Here is a 15569-nt window from a genome sequence, read left to right as displayed (position 1 = left end):
CTTTCGTCTGCTGAAGTATTGAGCGTTGTCTTAAGAAGTTAGCATTTCTTTGTAAACAAGAAATATACCAATGCGTCATTGTGGTTGGAAATATGCAGCATCAATCATCGATTAGAATCAAACTGACTTACGGTGGTTTGGTTATCCCAGTCTGGCCGACAAACAACAACATGTTCTAATTGCGGCCGGTTATTCCATTGGAACCAACGAATCCGTAATCTGTCTCCGCCGGACATAAGGTCTAAAGTAGGTGGCCAAATATGCTACTGCGCATGCCATATCGTCAGCAGCACATACCCAGTGTACCGTGTATCATAAGAACCCTGCTAAACAGTCTGCATTCAGTTGAGCTTTATTTCGTTGGGCGCAACCTCCCAAAAAAGATCTGGAACGGGAATTACTTAGCTCTTATTAACCGAGCAGGAGGTCTGTGTGGGAGAATCTTGACCGTCGTCGTGAGTATACCGAGGTCAAGATTCTCCCATACAGACCGACTAAGCTCGGTTAATAAGAGCTAAGTAATTCCCGTTCCAGATCTAATAAAATTACCGGTCTAGGAGCCGGTCTAGGAGCCGGTCTAGATGAGAAAATCTAGACCGTTTTCAATATCGATTTTAGCCAATCAAATTCGTGAATTTGATAGTTCCCAGTCCTCATGAGACAGAGCCATATAATAATGTACAGTGAAATGTGCACCGCCTCGTCAAAGTTTTTTTTGTAATATCAAATCACACATTCTTTATGAATTTTTTTCGTATAATACAGAATACTCCGCCGTGGAGCTAGGTTTTTCAAAACACGAACATACATTCAAACTCAGTGATGATAGAAACCGAAAGTATCGCCTGGAGGATGTTATTTATAAGCCCTGTAATCTTGCTTCGTTTCCTGCCTTTTCACAGTCAAAACCCATTTTTAGTCGTTATGGGAATATACACATGTGGCCTATTTGTCACGTAGCTAATGAAGCATAATGTGCAACTTAAAAAACCCTCTGGATTGTGGCTTACTAGCATAAGTTTTGCAAAATTGCATGATTTGGAATGCGATCTTTACTGACGTGTTATCAAATACACAATCTATAGCAACTTGAGCGTCGTACAAAGTGAGGTCCTCGGATTATTCAGATCACGGTCACTGATTCCTCAGCCGATTATAAAAATCGTTCGAAATCCGCGTTAAAATATAAATGACATGCACGCATACAGGTTGTTCCGTTTTGGTAAACTAGAGAGTCATTCAGGCTCTTCATCTTGAAGAGCAAAGCACTTGAACTAACAACTGTAGTCTCCACTCGGACGTGATAAGAGTGACCTGTTGATGCCTGTGAGGCTTCAGCTAAAGCCAGACAAGTTCACGCATCACAACAAAGAACGTTGTATTTTTGTTGAACTTACCGTTTTACAGCGTTCTTGGTATGAACAAAAAGCAGAAAATTGAATCAGTGTAGTGCAAATGAAGTAAATTGAATAAACTTGACATGTGGCAAGACAGGTATGGTGATGAATTCACAGGTGGATCAAAACTACAACCTGTGGTTCCACGTGACCTAGCAAAAGAGCCAGCATTGTTTCCTTCAAGTACATGTTGTTCGTCAACCGAAAGTTTTTTGCTCCCTAGAAATCTAGGGTTCTGCAAAGACCCTTTTATATCACACTATTTGATAAAACAGTTATGGGAACATAAAGATGCGCCGCATTAAAATACTGCAAGGTACAAACCGATCATGGCAAGGCTGATTTCTAGGAGAAGACTAGTCTACTACACCATAGTGGTGACTTCCGTCTGTTGGATACTTGGAACTGTGTCGTTTTTCCTCATTCAGTCATTAGAAGTTAGTATTGAAGTCAAGAGGAGAACTTCTGACAATTACTTACCCCTTCAAAGGCCCAAGTGGAACGTTCAGCGTGATCAACCTGCCAAGGAAACAGACAAGAGACCGGCTGAACATGGCATTCCAAATGCAGCAAAGAAAGACATTATTAAACAGATTAACAAACAAAGCTCCAAAAAGGATATTAGTACTTCAAAGAAGCATCAAAGAGAAATTGTGTTAATTACAGCAAATTACGAGAGATATCCCCCAGGGGCTAAACTAAAGGGCCCTGGAGCAGGGGGTGAGGGAGTCACGGTGCCGGCTTCTCGCAAGGACGACGAAGATGAAGGATTTGATCAACATTCATTTAACCGTGTCGCCAGTGATATGATCTCTATGCACCGAACTCTCAGAGACCATAGACACAAAGGGTAAGTGGTTTACGTCTTATTTAACTCGTGTAATATTTTGATTTTAAAATCCATTACATATCTGATTCAGCCCTAATAAGGTGGACAACTCAATCATGTTGTCCAGGCAATTTGTGCTTTTCAAGGGGCTGGTCCGTTGGCATTAGTAGTATATCAGGGAGAGGGGTTGGGAAATTAAGGACATGAGTTGTAAATGTCAGTCAGATATCAGTCTTGTGCAGTTCAACTTATGGTCCGTTTTATGTGACTCTGGTTAGTAGGGGTACGTCGACAGTAAGGATGATTTGTGAATCAGCTTTGGGTGACAGCTGTCCAATTAACGCGCCTACGAAGAAAAATTCATGTGGCAGAGAATTCGCCCGACTTGGTTTGTAATCTTTTCACACCAAAAATAAGAAGTTTGACATTCTTTAACTTGCCTCAAATGCTCAACACTGTGACAAGAAGACCTTTCGATCTTTTTTTTATATTATACAATGGCGGAGTTTTCCCAAGGATTACGATATGGCGATATGAAGCTGAGAGATACCTGTTATTTTTTCATTCCATCGATGAACGACTTTTCATGCCACGCGTGATTTAATGCTGGCAAAGGTGCCATTATGAATCGATAAATACAGAGCTTAGAGCCCATTTTTTTGAAAGCCAATTCCGCAGAACCATATTCTTGACAATTCCCATTCCATACCAAAGACCATTCCTGAATTTTTATTCCACGGGTCTTCCACTGGTCAGATGAAACGAAGGCTCTGAAACCCCTTCGATAGTACTCACTCGATGGGACTTTCGATTGTTCGCTCAACCAAGCTTACTCCGAAAGGATTCCCGTGAACATTGGAATTATTCTCTTTTCGTTGGCGACATGTTAGTTGGAAGCATAAAGGTGTGGTCTTGAGGATGACACATTATGCAACCGATGGCGTGAGTAATGTTTGAGAAGGAAGAAAATTACTTGAGAAAAATCAAGAATGATCATTCCAAAGCGACGCATTGTGTTCTACTTTGTGGTCATAACATCTTCTGTATGGATTTATTTGGCGGTGTACATTATCTTTAGCAATAAGCTTGATACGGAAGTAAGTAATCCTGGTGATGCAACAATTTACAACTTGCTTATGTACGACAAAACTCCAGATAGAAACCCTGACAAACCAGGAGAATGGGGTGCCGGCGTGTCGCTTAATTTTCTAGAAAAGAAAAGAGAAGAACAAGGCTTTAGTGATCATGCATTTAACCGCGTCGTAAGCGACAAGATTTCGTTGGAAAGAAACCTTCCCGATGTACGAAATTCCAAGTAAGCTATGGTTCATTTCGAGTTGTCTTTCTTCGACCTTTATCCACGACATTCATGTAAATCTTAGGTCGTGGAGTGGTGTATTAAGCTTAATATTAGTCGATGATTAATGACAAATTATATGATGCTGATGTGTGTTGCCACTTGTAATGGCTCTGTCAATTCTAAGCCGCTCATCCCCCCTTTCCATTTTTCAGGCATTTGTGATTTTTTTGTGAAAAAACGTTGCAAATGCTAGAACAAATGTATGAATCCAACCAGACAGACTTTAATGAAGAATGGAAATCCCCGATCCATGGGGCGAGGTAAAAATTCTCTTTTTCTCTTCTTTTATTGTTTACAAAGAAATGGATCTAAGTATCTAGAAATTATGCAACAACTGGCATCTTCTTTCATCAGGGACTTTATGTCCATATTTCTGTGTTTGACCACCAGGGCTGATTGCTCTTAGACTACAAGTAGTCCCTCTTTTGCTTAGTCTGTCAAACAAGACTGTAAATAAACCACGAGGTAAAAATGGCCACGTGAAATCCTGGGGGCGAGACGTGCATGAAAGGAGGGACTACCACCTAAGCCAGAGAGTTTGAATTATGCGTTGCTCTCACAAAGTAAAAACATGATTGGCTCAAGTTAGGGGCGTTGACAACATGTCAACATTTGAGATAATTTTGACGTCTTGCAGGACTGTTTATCTCGCTCTCTGAAAATGGAAAGCTTAGGAACCAGAGCAAATCAAAGCACTGGAATTGTGTCTCACAAGCCATGATGTTCTTGCGATTCTGCCTACAGGCTATGGAAAGAATTGAATTTTTCAAGTGTTTTGTTGGCAAAGCTTTTCGCCTCGAAACTGAATGCGAGCGTGTTAGTGTTTTCGCCACTCAACACCAGGTCAACAGAATCGTCGAAGAACAATTCCGTAAATATGAATTGATTGAGCTTGGCCTTTGTGCCGTCCATTTGAAAGATTGAACCATACTTGCCCCCAGGAGTTCGTATGGCCATTTTTCCTCACGGTTTTCTTTTGCATCCTGCATGACGGAGTAAGCGAAAGAGGAACTACTTGTAGTCTAGATTGCTCTGCCTAACAGAAAACAAAATCTGGCCAAAATTTTGCAAGAAAGCAAAGACTTGGGTAATACTTGGAGTTGCCAAGCCCAGAAAAGCCAGCTGGGCTTGTCAATTTGCACACTTAGTGTTTTCTTAGCTACATCCTTACCAGTGGTAAGTGCAACTGGCTTACATGTACCATCTGGCAAGTGCATTCACAGCATCTGATCACTATTAAGCATTCTACTTGAATAACAACAACAGTTGAGTACTTTTGAATTGAATCTTTTGCCTTCTAAAGCTGTCAAGTCTTTCGGCCATTTTTTGTTTGCATAAGGAAGCAACATAACATTTGGAATTTTTTTGCACACTAGTGTGGGAGCAGAGCTTAGGTTTGATAGCAGCTCCAAGTGTGGAACTTCAACAACATTTAGCCCCTCACTGCATATGTTTTGCATTGAAGGCATCAGGGAAGACAGTCAGGAATTTAAAAATAAACAACAAAAGATGTACATTTAGAAAAAAAAAACTGACAGATATAATTGCCTTTGACAATGGCCCCCCCTTCTGGGCTGACCTGTTATAGCTGATGTCCAACTCTGGGACAGGAAAAGTTGTCAAATGCCGACCAATTCCCACAGGGGTGATGGAGGGGCTTGAAATTGACAGAGCCATATATACAAGTGACAGATAACTTGAAAGACTTTCAAACAGAAACGGTTCATTTAGCCTCTAGGTTCATGGATAATAATTGTTTATTTATAGAATACTCATGGATAAAATGCTAATATAAATTATTTCGTATAATTTCCAGAGGTGATTATAAGAATTGGATGTTCTGATTGGTTGAAAAGCTTGACCGTGCTAGGCTGTGAATGTAACATTTTTGAGCTTGGTTACAAAGCTGACAGTTGCTCAATGAAAATTTTATTCATTGCAAAGATATCACTCCAAGTCAAGGATATTTGAAAGCATTGAGAGTTTTCAAAATGACTGCTGTCGCTCTCTTAGACCAAAAATCTTTTCAAGAACTCATATTCGAGGTATTAAAGAATGGTAAATGCAGTGGTCTATCGCCAGTAGGTCAGATCGATTGACCAAAATTTAGTTTTCTTCAAACTGAAGCTACTCATTTTGAGACGATGAAGGTACCAGATGAATTTATATTTCATAGACAGTGTCTTTCTTGTTTGTTTTACAGCCTAACTCGATGTGTAAATTGATTCACAATCAATTTGCAAGTAAGCTTAATTGCTGGTACGTTTGTGTTTTTATGTTTTAGTTCGTTGCAGTTTTTGATATTCATCTCTGAAAATTATACTAAAACAATTATTCACCTCAGGCTCAGTGAACATTGGTGACTATTTACCTTGACTTCGTCGCAGTAAATATTCACCAATGTTCACTTCGCCCTCGTGAATAATATTGTTAGTTATTAGTATGATTAATATTATTGTTTCTGTTGTATTATTTATAAATAGCAAGCTGAGCCATAATAATGACAGAAAATATGTGGATCAGGCTTCTTTGTAAGCTTTATGTACTAACACTGGCTATTTCCTGTGATCTGTGAACATTGACATTTCAGACTGGCCATTTGAAATTGCTCTGTGGTTGAGCTAAAGAGCTGAGGAGGCTGGTCAGTTAAGCAGACATTTATGGGAGGGAAAGGACTGCATGGCAAGCCTGAAGAGTGTAGCAGGCTATTGAGAATAAAAATGAGAATAAAAATGAGAATAAAAATGAGAATGGCATTTATAAATGTCTGGTTCAAGTAATTGCCGAACCTCAAGTAAATGCCAGTGTGTCAAATAAATGCTCACGGGGTAGAGGGTATTTACATGTAAAACTTAACTGACCTAGTGTTCCTGTGAAGCTGGCATTTGTGGTCCCTTCAGCATTTAGTAGAGACAATACTCTTTAGTGACTGCAGATCCAAACTTTTGAATAAAATATAAAGCTCTTGCTTATGTATATTATGGAGAGGGGTAATTGTGTTTCTTTTTGAGTGTGCTTGAGCTTAACTTGTGCTACGATAATACAATACTAGCTGTTAAACTAATGTCAACAGCTGGCAAAGTTTCTCAAACTGAAATGGCCGAAATTTGTGGCAGCACTGATTAAAAAATACATGCTCGCATTTCAAGATTGATCTACCATGTTATTATTTTAATTAATAATTATCATCCCACAGATTTTAAAATGACCCAAACTTGTCAGCAAAACAAAGTTAATTGCTTGTATTAATAAAAGAAACATTAAACAAATTTGAAGAAACTTAAATCAATTCTTGCAGTCATATAACCTTATTAAGATACCTTTTTTATTTCAGGTGTAAAACAAAGAAATATCCTGTGAATCTTCCGACAAGTACTGTTATTATATGTTTTCACAATGAAGCCTGGTCTACTCTGTTAAGAACAGTGCATAGTGTTATCAACAGAACTCCTCCACAGTTACTGAAAGAAATCATTCTTGTAGATGATGCAAGTGAGCGAGGTAATGAAAGCTTACCAATGTTAAGGTCATTTGGCTGAGGCCAGACTTGCTTCCTATTCCTTCCCTTCAGAATTTCCAGTAACCTTCATCGAGGTGGCTTTAGATATTTTCTGGAACTGCACAATGTACAGTATTGTAACTATTTTTATCATTTGACCCATACTGCCTGTGCGCACTATTTCCTTGGAGAGCCATAAGGAAAAAGGACCGACATGAAGGCCATACATGTCGAAGTGAGAAGGCTGGAAAAACGTGACTGTTTACAATCTCTCTATTTTTCAAATTATGCACCCGAAAGAAAAAGCGGGCCAAGCCCTACCAGAAATGCCAATGGCCCTGCAAAATTGATGTGAGTTAATGACAGAAACAGTTTTGTTGCTGCAAAATTTTGTTTTCCTTAAAATGAGTAATGAAAATGAACATGTATTTATATTTTAAGTCAAATTATTCATGCATTTTGATTGGTTCTCAGTTATGATCAAATGGAAGACAGATGCATAACTGAGGTTATTTGTCTCGAAATTATATAAAAAAGATAGATTCAATGTTACATGCATCTGTTCAATAACAGATCACAGGAGACATCTGTGATTTATTACTCGGAATGCACAGACCTCACTCTCCTTGGGCCGTTCATCCTGACCTCAAGCCAAATATTTTCTCATCTGGCCCTCCCACTCAGTCAATAAGTTCACAGTATTTGTGAAGAATTAGAAAAAAATGGTATTAATGTTATTAGTATTAAACATATGAAACTGCATTTATGAGAATGGAGTGTACTTAAAGAAACTTTCCTGGGTTGTATAATACTACCTTTCTTTTATAACACTAATTCATGAACTACTGGTGCCCAATAGGTATGCTTTGATCAACTCTGTCTCCCTTTATGATTTACAGATGAACTGAAAACAAAGCTTGATGACTATGTTGCTAAGCTCGGAGTTGTTAGGATTATTCGCCTTCCAGAAAGACAGGGTCTCATTCGTGCAAGACTCAAAGGAGCATCAGAAGCTAAAGGACAGGTTTTGACATTCTTGGATGCTCACTGTGAATGTTCTAAGGGCTGGCTGGTGCCGCTTCTTGCTAAAATTGCTGAGAATCGTTCAAATGTAGTAATGCCTGTCATAGATGAAATTAGTGATCAGAATTTTTATTATCATGCTGTGCCAGAGCCATTCCATAGAGGAATTTTTCGTTGGCGGCTAGAGTTTGGTTGGAAGCCTGTTCCTCAATATGAGATGGAAAGGCGTAAAGATGGAACTGATGGTATAAGGTGAGCACATCAAATGAATAGATTTTTTGCGAAGTATGTGAAAGGTCTGTTTCCACTGGTTAAATAACTGGCCTTACTGAAATTTGGAAATTGGATAAACTACTTGTTTTAACTGGTACAAAGGTTCCTCTAAAATGATATTGTTCTCAAGAGATCTGCAATTTGGGAATCCTATATTTGTATACATCCTACACCTGGAATATTTGTGAAATCTGAATGTTGGGTTCAGTTGCAAACAATCTTGGTTAGATTTCAGACAACCTGTATCAAACTGCAGATGGGTGCTGTTAGGTTACTTGTAATGTTAGTCAGGCTACAGACGGTCTGGGTCAGGCTGTGAACAATTTTGGTCAGCTGCAGGTTATTGGATCAGATTGTAAACAATCTGGATTAGGTTGCAAACAATAAAGTTTGGCCACAACAAACTGCGTCAGGATCTGGATCAGCCTGCAGGCAATTTATTTCAAACTAAAAACTTCATTTTCCACACCAATTTTCAGACTTAACAGTTCACCTATTGAACTTGTAAATGGTGTCTCAGTCTATTCAGTGATATTTTGTGTTTTCTTGTCATTCTGTTTAAAGATAAAAAGCCTGGTAAAATGTATGTATGTCATTGTTCTCTTAAAAGCACACTCCTGATCCAATTTAAAAAAAGAAGGCAAACCTAGACCTAATATCTTTGTCCAAATTTCAAATCAAAACAGCTAATAAGGTATACCCTGCAGGTACCTACATGGTGTGTGTACAAGGAAGTGGCCCCCTTCCTCCCCCCCCCCCCCCCCCACCCCAACCTTAACCAGGATGAAAGTTAACACTGGTGGGAGAGGTACCAGTTGGCTAGTGTTGGCATGTCCAACTTTGTGTCAATCAACTTATTAAATAGCAACTTACAATGGTTTTTTTTAGGACCCCGGTGATGGCAGGAGGTTTGTTCTCTATTGATAAAAGTTACTTTGAGGAAATAGGAACTTATGACACTGGAATGGATATTTGGGGTGGAGAAAATCTTGAAATATCTTTTAGGGTAAGTGTTCACTTCTATAACTCTTCTATCTTATCATGTATGAACCACGTACTCCTATTTCTCCTCTAAGATGCTGTGCACCATATTTAATACAGAGTAAAATTATTTGTTCATACATTCCATATGCTTTAGGTCTGGATGTGTGGAGGCACCATTGAAATGCTTCCCTGTTCACGTGTTGGACACGTGTTCAGACCTCGCTTCCCGTACTCATTCCCCGCTCGTCCAGGTGGCGACCTTGATGTTGTAAGTCGTAATCTTATGAGAGTGGCAGATGTGTGGATGGATGAATACAGTAAACATTTCTACAACATCCGCTTTGATCTGAAACGAAAGAAACACGATGACGTCAGTGAAAGACTTGCTCTTAGAAAGACGTTAAAGTGTAAAAGTTTCAAGTGGTACTTGGAAAATATTATACCTGAATTAGAAGTTCCAGATACAAACTTTGTGGCTGCTGGCCAGGTAGGTTGAAAAGGATGACACGTCAATGCAATGTGTCTATCTCAGTAGCTAGGTAGAGTAAGAAAGTTTTATTGTATAGGAATCCTAAACCTCTCTACTTGTTTTAGAGTAGAGGCCTTAAAACAAAGCAACGGTGGCATTCTCACAGCAAAGTTTGTAATAATCCAGTGCCAGAATAGAAAAATCGTTTGTAAATGTATGGGATTTTGGTCAAGTAAAAAAATCAGCGAGTGTTTTTGTACTTCCTGACCGATTTAACAATAGTAGTTTCAATGTTTTGTGGGAGGAGCAGTGGCCTCATTGTTTTGTGCGCTCGTCTCCGGGTTGAGTGGTCCGGATTCGAACCCTGGCCGGGGACATTGCGTTGTGTTCTTGGGCAAGACACTTTACTCTCACAGTGCCTCTCTCCACCCAGGTGTATAAATGGGTACCGGCGAATTTAATGCTGGGGGTAACCCTGCGATGGACTAGCATCCAATCCAGGGGGAAGTAGAAACATTCCTATTTGTTTCATGCTACAGAAATCGGGATAAGCTTTGGCCTGATGGGCCACTTGGGTCGTATGCAGACTTTGCTTTCACCAACATGTAGGTTCAATGGTTGGTAAAAAGAAATGGAAAATAACACCCCAAGCCAGTTGATATTCAAGCCAAGGTTTATGAAAATCAAACGGAGCGATTTCTCTGAGATTTTCACGGGAGGTGATTAGAAGATATAACATTCAATCAAGACCAAACTATTATTTTTTTCAAGTCTTGTGGACATAGCTTTCAATACCATTTTGAAATAGTTTTGATTTTGTTGTATTTTGACACCTTGAGCCTTCACTTACAATTTTCTCTTACACCCTTGTGTTCGATTTTGTGTTAGTTTCATTGTGGTGATGCTGTAGTTGCTCAAAGTTGAGAGTGATCGTCACTCAAAACCCGATTGAACCACCCTACGTGACTTTGAATAGTGGTATTGTTCCTTTGTGTGTTCCTAGGAACTTGCGCCCTCTATGATAAATGATTTTCCTAATGGTCCAAGCTCAAATCGTGTTCTATTTTGAGCGCTATTTGTTGCAACATCATGGGTTTTTTTAAAGTGCAATTTTAGACCTTGTTTTTCCTGGCTAACGTGAAGTTAAACTTTTGTTGCACGTTTGTAGATTCGAAATCCTTCCAGTGATAAATGTCTGGACACCCTGGGAAAGAAGGATGATGCACCTCTTGGACTTTACCAGTGTCACGGTCAGGGAGGCAACCAGGTAACGCACAACTATGACATACAGCGCGGTGACTGTGCAATTATTACAGGAATATGAATTATTTCATATATACTTCACATCATTTCACTCCTCACGGGAAGATATGAATTCAATTAATTGACCTCGCTCCCAATGTGTGGCTTCATAGCTCAGTTGGTAGAGCATCGCACCGGTATCGCGGAGGTCACGGGTTCGAATCCCGTTGAAGCCCTGATTTTTTTCAGGCTTCTTCTTTCCAGTTGCTTAAATTGGAAAATTTACTGCGATGATCATTCTTCACTTTCATCTACAACCGCAGTTCATATATGAATTATTTCATATATACTTCACATCATTTCACTCCTCACGGGAAGATATGAACTCAACTAATTGACCTCGCTCCCAATGTGTGGCTTCATAGCTCAGTTGGTAGAGCATCGCACCGGTATCGCGGAGGTCACGGGTTCGAATCCCGTTGAAGCCCTGATTTTTTCAGGCTTCTTCTTTCCAGTTGCTTAAATTGGAAAATTTACTGCGATGATCATTCTTCAATTCATCTACAACCGCAGTTCATATATGAATTATTTCATATATACTTCACATTATTACAGGAATTCTTACGCAGTGATACCCTTGAAAATAAAACATATATTTAACAAATAAAGAAACCTAAACCTTACACTGTGATAAAACACGACGGGCATTTGAGAACGCGAGGGAAATATAGAAAACACTCGCCTGCGACTCGTGTTTTCTACATTTCTCGAGTGTTCTAAAATGTCCGGAGTATTTTATCACAGTGTAATACACGGCTTAGCCTTCTTTATTTGCTTTATGATATGGATGTTACACGACGTGAGTAGAAACAACGAAGCACACATATCGGCAAACTGACCCTTTTTTAGTGCAGAATGTACTATTGGGATGATTTTGGGGGCTGCCTGTCCCTAAGGGACTAAGGCGCTAAGGTGTAAACTTTAATAATAATAATAATAATAATAATAATAATAATAATAATAATAATAATAATAATCACTTTATTTAAGTGTCGATGTATTTAGCACTAATGTGCTAATTGGGGACACTGTAAATAAATAAACAAATATTTCAAATATAACATAAACTATTAAGAATCCCAACTGGTGGGAGGCTGACCAGTTGGCTATTTACACGACGCGGCCGAGGAGTTGAACTCGGGGCTACCGAGAACAAATCCAGATAGCAGTAGGGCGATGGATTTGAACCAGGGACCTCCAGATTTCAAATCCAGCGCCCTAAACCACTCGGCCACGCCGCCTCCCTTAATGTTTGCCTAATTAATTAATTTCAATTAATAAATTAGTCTAGAGACAAGGAAATGGTGGGGGTGAGCTGGGAGAGGTACATGTGTACCCTACTTAAAACGTGTGACATCTACGTCAATTCGAAATAAACATCGCAAAGCTATATATTTGTTTCAAGTAACCCCTTGCTCTCCTTGTGGTACTATTCTCTTAAGAACAAAACCAATTTGCCCTAAACGCATGCGCAGATTAGTTAGCGTTCGTGTCTTCTATACATTAGGCGGAGGATACGTTGCATACGGGATAACACGCAAACGTTTAGTAATTTTCCTTATGGTAGAACTCAACATGTAAGAGGAATGCGTTCTAGCATCGTAAGTGTTACATACTATGTTTCACGCGGTTTTTTTATGTCATGTAATGTCAGGTACTAGGTAGCGCCACTTGTCCCTTTTTAGTGCAAAAGTTGAACGTATCTTTTAGAATTACCCACAGGTCGGTTCAACAAATATCATCTGCCGTTTTCAAACTACAGTATATGTTTGTCAGGGTTTAAATAAAGAAGGAAAATGTGAAGTTTCCCATTAGCGGCTTATTTATTTCTTGCCTTAACTGCGTCTATAAGAGAGACCAAAAAGTTCGCGAGTTAGTGGCTTTAATATTCTGCAAATTGTAAATTTGTGACAGAAGAAACCAGGAAAGTACTCAAATATTGCTGCAGACTCCGTGGCACCTATTGAAAGCGTAAATTAATTTAATCAGTCTTTGAGAAGACTTGTTCATTGATGCAGGATAATATCAGCCAAGTAGCACAGTTTACCTTGAATACTTCTCATTGAAACGCTTCCCAGTGGTATCAATCGATGTTGTTGTGTGTTAATTTTGAATTGTTTTATTGTTGACAACAAAGGTGGCAACAGAAAAAGAAAGTGGTATTCCGTGACTATCTGATAATTAAATTAGTTCTTGTTCATCTGTGATAAGAAAATTTGCGTTTTGAGGAAACAAAATTTTTTTCTTCCATTTCTTCGTCAAATATTTAACTTTCTTTAATGTATCTCCCCAAACAAGCTCATCTTCCCTGTGTTTTGGAGAAAACAAGAGTTTCATGTTACATACCTTTAGGAGGAAAACAAAAGTATCAAGTTACAAAGTTGGCGCGAAGAGCTGAATTGTCACGTTTGTTCAACGTATATTGAATTTAAAATGAACGGCGAAAATAATCGTAAAACACCGGAGTAAAATTTAAAAGCTGTCGTGACAAACAGTAATTGTACGTAATTTTGGGGCCTTTAATGAAAATACAACCTTGAAACGTACTCACTGCTAAATGGAAAAGCCCTAGCAGACTACCAAGGTAGATACAAACCGGAACTGAACCGAGCAGGGGTGAGTACTTTTGGGACTACCGTGCCAGAGCTATCAATTGCAGTCTGCACTATCTGAGATTGTTTCACTAATTTATTACTACCAAAGTGCTACATGTCTCGCCTTCAAAACTTTCCAGTGCTTCGCAGAGAACTCGATCAAAAATTCTTCAAAGAAAATGTTTTTCGCCATCTCTAACAAAAGTGTTGACTAGAGGTAACGTGGCGAAAAACAATAAAACAAGCTTTTTCTATATTTTATACTCTGATAAAACATGGGTTTTTGACCAATCAGAGCGCGCGCAGGGTCCTATCTATATTGTAAATGCATATAAAGCCTTCTCGGGGACATGGAATAAGTACTGACTAACTGTTTCGACCTGACAAAATTCTGAGGAGAGGAGAGAGGGAGGGGTGGGGTTAATCTGTGATGGATTGGCATCTTATCTAGGGTGCGTAACTTTCTGCTAAAGTTAGTACCCCAAAAAGCCCAAACCTTATCTTCGTATCTTTTTTGTTTTCTTCTTCAGTATTTTGTTTTGACGAGTAAAGGAGAACTGAAATCAGAAGATAACTGTTTGGATTATAACGGATATGATTTGTACTTGAGAGAATGTGATGGACTCCAACAGAATCAGAAGTGGGTATACAAGGTACGTATCACCCGTTATAAAATCCCTTATATAACTAGTCGTTATATACGACAACTGAAAAAATTAACAGGTCGTAAATATGTTACCGATCTAGAGCATCTATACGCGCCGCTGAATTGCTAAGGTAAACTAAAGCTACAATAACTGCAAATCACTTGCACGTGGATGTACATTTGTTTGTAACAATGAGTTACAAATAAACGTTGTTGATGTTATTGTCCTACATAGCACTTTCTTTTTGCTTTTTCAGAACTCGAAACTCTATCATCCTCGTCGTGATGTGTGTATCGACCGAGGCTCCCAAAATACTGAGCATGCAAAGGTCCGCGCGTGCGATGGAAGACTGGCGCAAGTCTGGGAATTCTCCAAAACAGAAGACATGGACTAGTGCGCAGCCGGTCTGCGCATAGTCAAAGAGCTAAGCACCGGAGTAGTCCGGCCTGGACTGGTGATCTAAGGAATAAGACCACTTGGTGATGTCAGCTTCAACATAAGCTTATCAAAGGAGAAGAAGAGACGTGAACTTTTGGCGGCACGGGAGTACAGGGGGTCGCTCCAAGCCCAGCTGTTTTATTCAACTAAAACAATGTTTCTCCATGCCAGCACGTCCCGTGCTACCACTTCTGAATAGAACTTTATGGCGTGCCCTCCAACGTTCCGGCCTATCGAGCTGCAGCTGAATTTTAGGACTTAAAGGATTTTCAAATGTTCATTTATATTATAAACTATTTTAATTTTACGTAACGGGTTCCTCAACTTGTCGTTTAGATTTCCTTTCCTCGTCGTCTTCTACAAAAACTCGGGCAGATATTTCAACGTTTCGTAAGTGTTCGTTTTACATTCTATACTCTTGAGACTTCACCAAGTGGTTACGGTCTACGAACTGGAGATGTGTGTGTTAACTTGTGTGGATTAGAGAACGCTTTAAAGGCGGAAACGTCAAACCTCTTTGTAAACTTAGCCTGTAGTAGCAATTGGTTTTCTGGCTTGTTTAAATGCCACAAAGAAACATTGTCTCCGAACATCTACCAAGAAACTGTTCATGCCACACAAACAGAGTTGTCTGAGAATGACGCAATAAACAGAGAAGAACCCGTTAGCTTATGAGCTCTGTTATAACATGCCGTTCACTACACACTCTTACTATCAGCCTTTCTTTAAAGTTGTTATTCTCTTCACAGGCTTT

General features: G+C 39.3%; 1 protein-coding gene across 3 annotated transcripts; it reads left to right on the top strand.

Moving 5' to 3' along the window:
* The first annotated feature begins 1565 nt into the window (after window positions 1-1565).
* LOC110052910 (polypeptide N-acetylgalactosaminyltransferase 1-like) lies at window positions 1566-15482 on the top strand. 3 transcript variants are annotated; one of them, XM_020759268.2, is made up of 9 exons: window positions 2997-3323; window positions 5790-5845; window positions 6921-7087; window positions 7985-8360; window positions 9270-9387; window positions 9520-9852; window positions 11003-11101; window positions 14261-14383; window positions 14634-15482. In XM_020759268.2, the coding sequence occupies exons 1-9, from the start codon at window positions 3216-3218 to the stop codon at window positions 14769-14771; spliced, it is 1518 nt and encodes a 505-aa protein (XP_020614927.2). In that variant the 5' UTR covers window positions 2997-3215; the 3' UTR covers window positions 14772-15482. The 3 variants fall into 3 exon arrangements, with proteins under 3 accessions (XP_020614794.1, XP_020614927.2, XP_020614860.1); XM_020759135.2 differs by lacking the exons at window positions 2997-3323; window positions 5790-5845 and adding an exon at window positions 1566-2247; XM_020759201.2 differs by lacking the exon at window positions 5790-5845 and having other exon boundaries at window positions 2997-3541.
* The last annotated feature ends 87 nt before the right edge of the window (window positions 15483-15569 follow it).

This window comes from Orbicella faveolata, unplaced genomic scaffold, assembly GCF_042242905.1.
Source record: "Orbicella faveolata isolate gen_17 unplaced genomic scaffold, um_ofav_v1 contig_13, whole genome shotgun sequence".
NCBI classification, from domain to species: Eukaryota; Metazoa; Cnidaria; class Anthozoa; order Scleractinia; family Merulinidae; genus Orbicella; species Orbicella faveolata.
The sequence above is the reverse complement of the archived record's forward strand: the minus strand, read 5'-3'. Positions and strand labels throughout refer to the sequence as shown.

Excerpts from the sequence above, each read along its gene's own strand:
- LOC110052910 (XM_020759135.2), top strand. The coding sequence starts at position 1,727 with ATGGCAAGGCTGATTTCTAGGAGAAGACTAGTCTACTACACCATAGTG. Across the intron at positions 9,388-9,519 it reads ATCTTGAAATATCTTTTAGG|GTCTGGATGTGTGGAGGCAC; the intron begins GTAAGTGTTCAC and ends CATATGCTTTAG. Across the intron at positions 14,384-14,633 it reads ATCAGAAGTGGGTATACAAG|AACTCGAAACTCTATCATCC; the intron begins GTACGTATCACC and ends TTGCTTTTTCAG.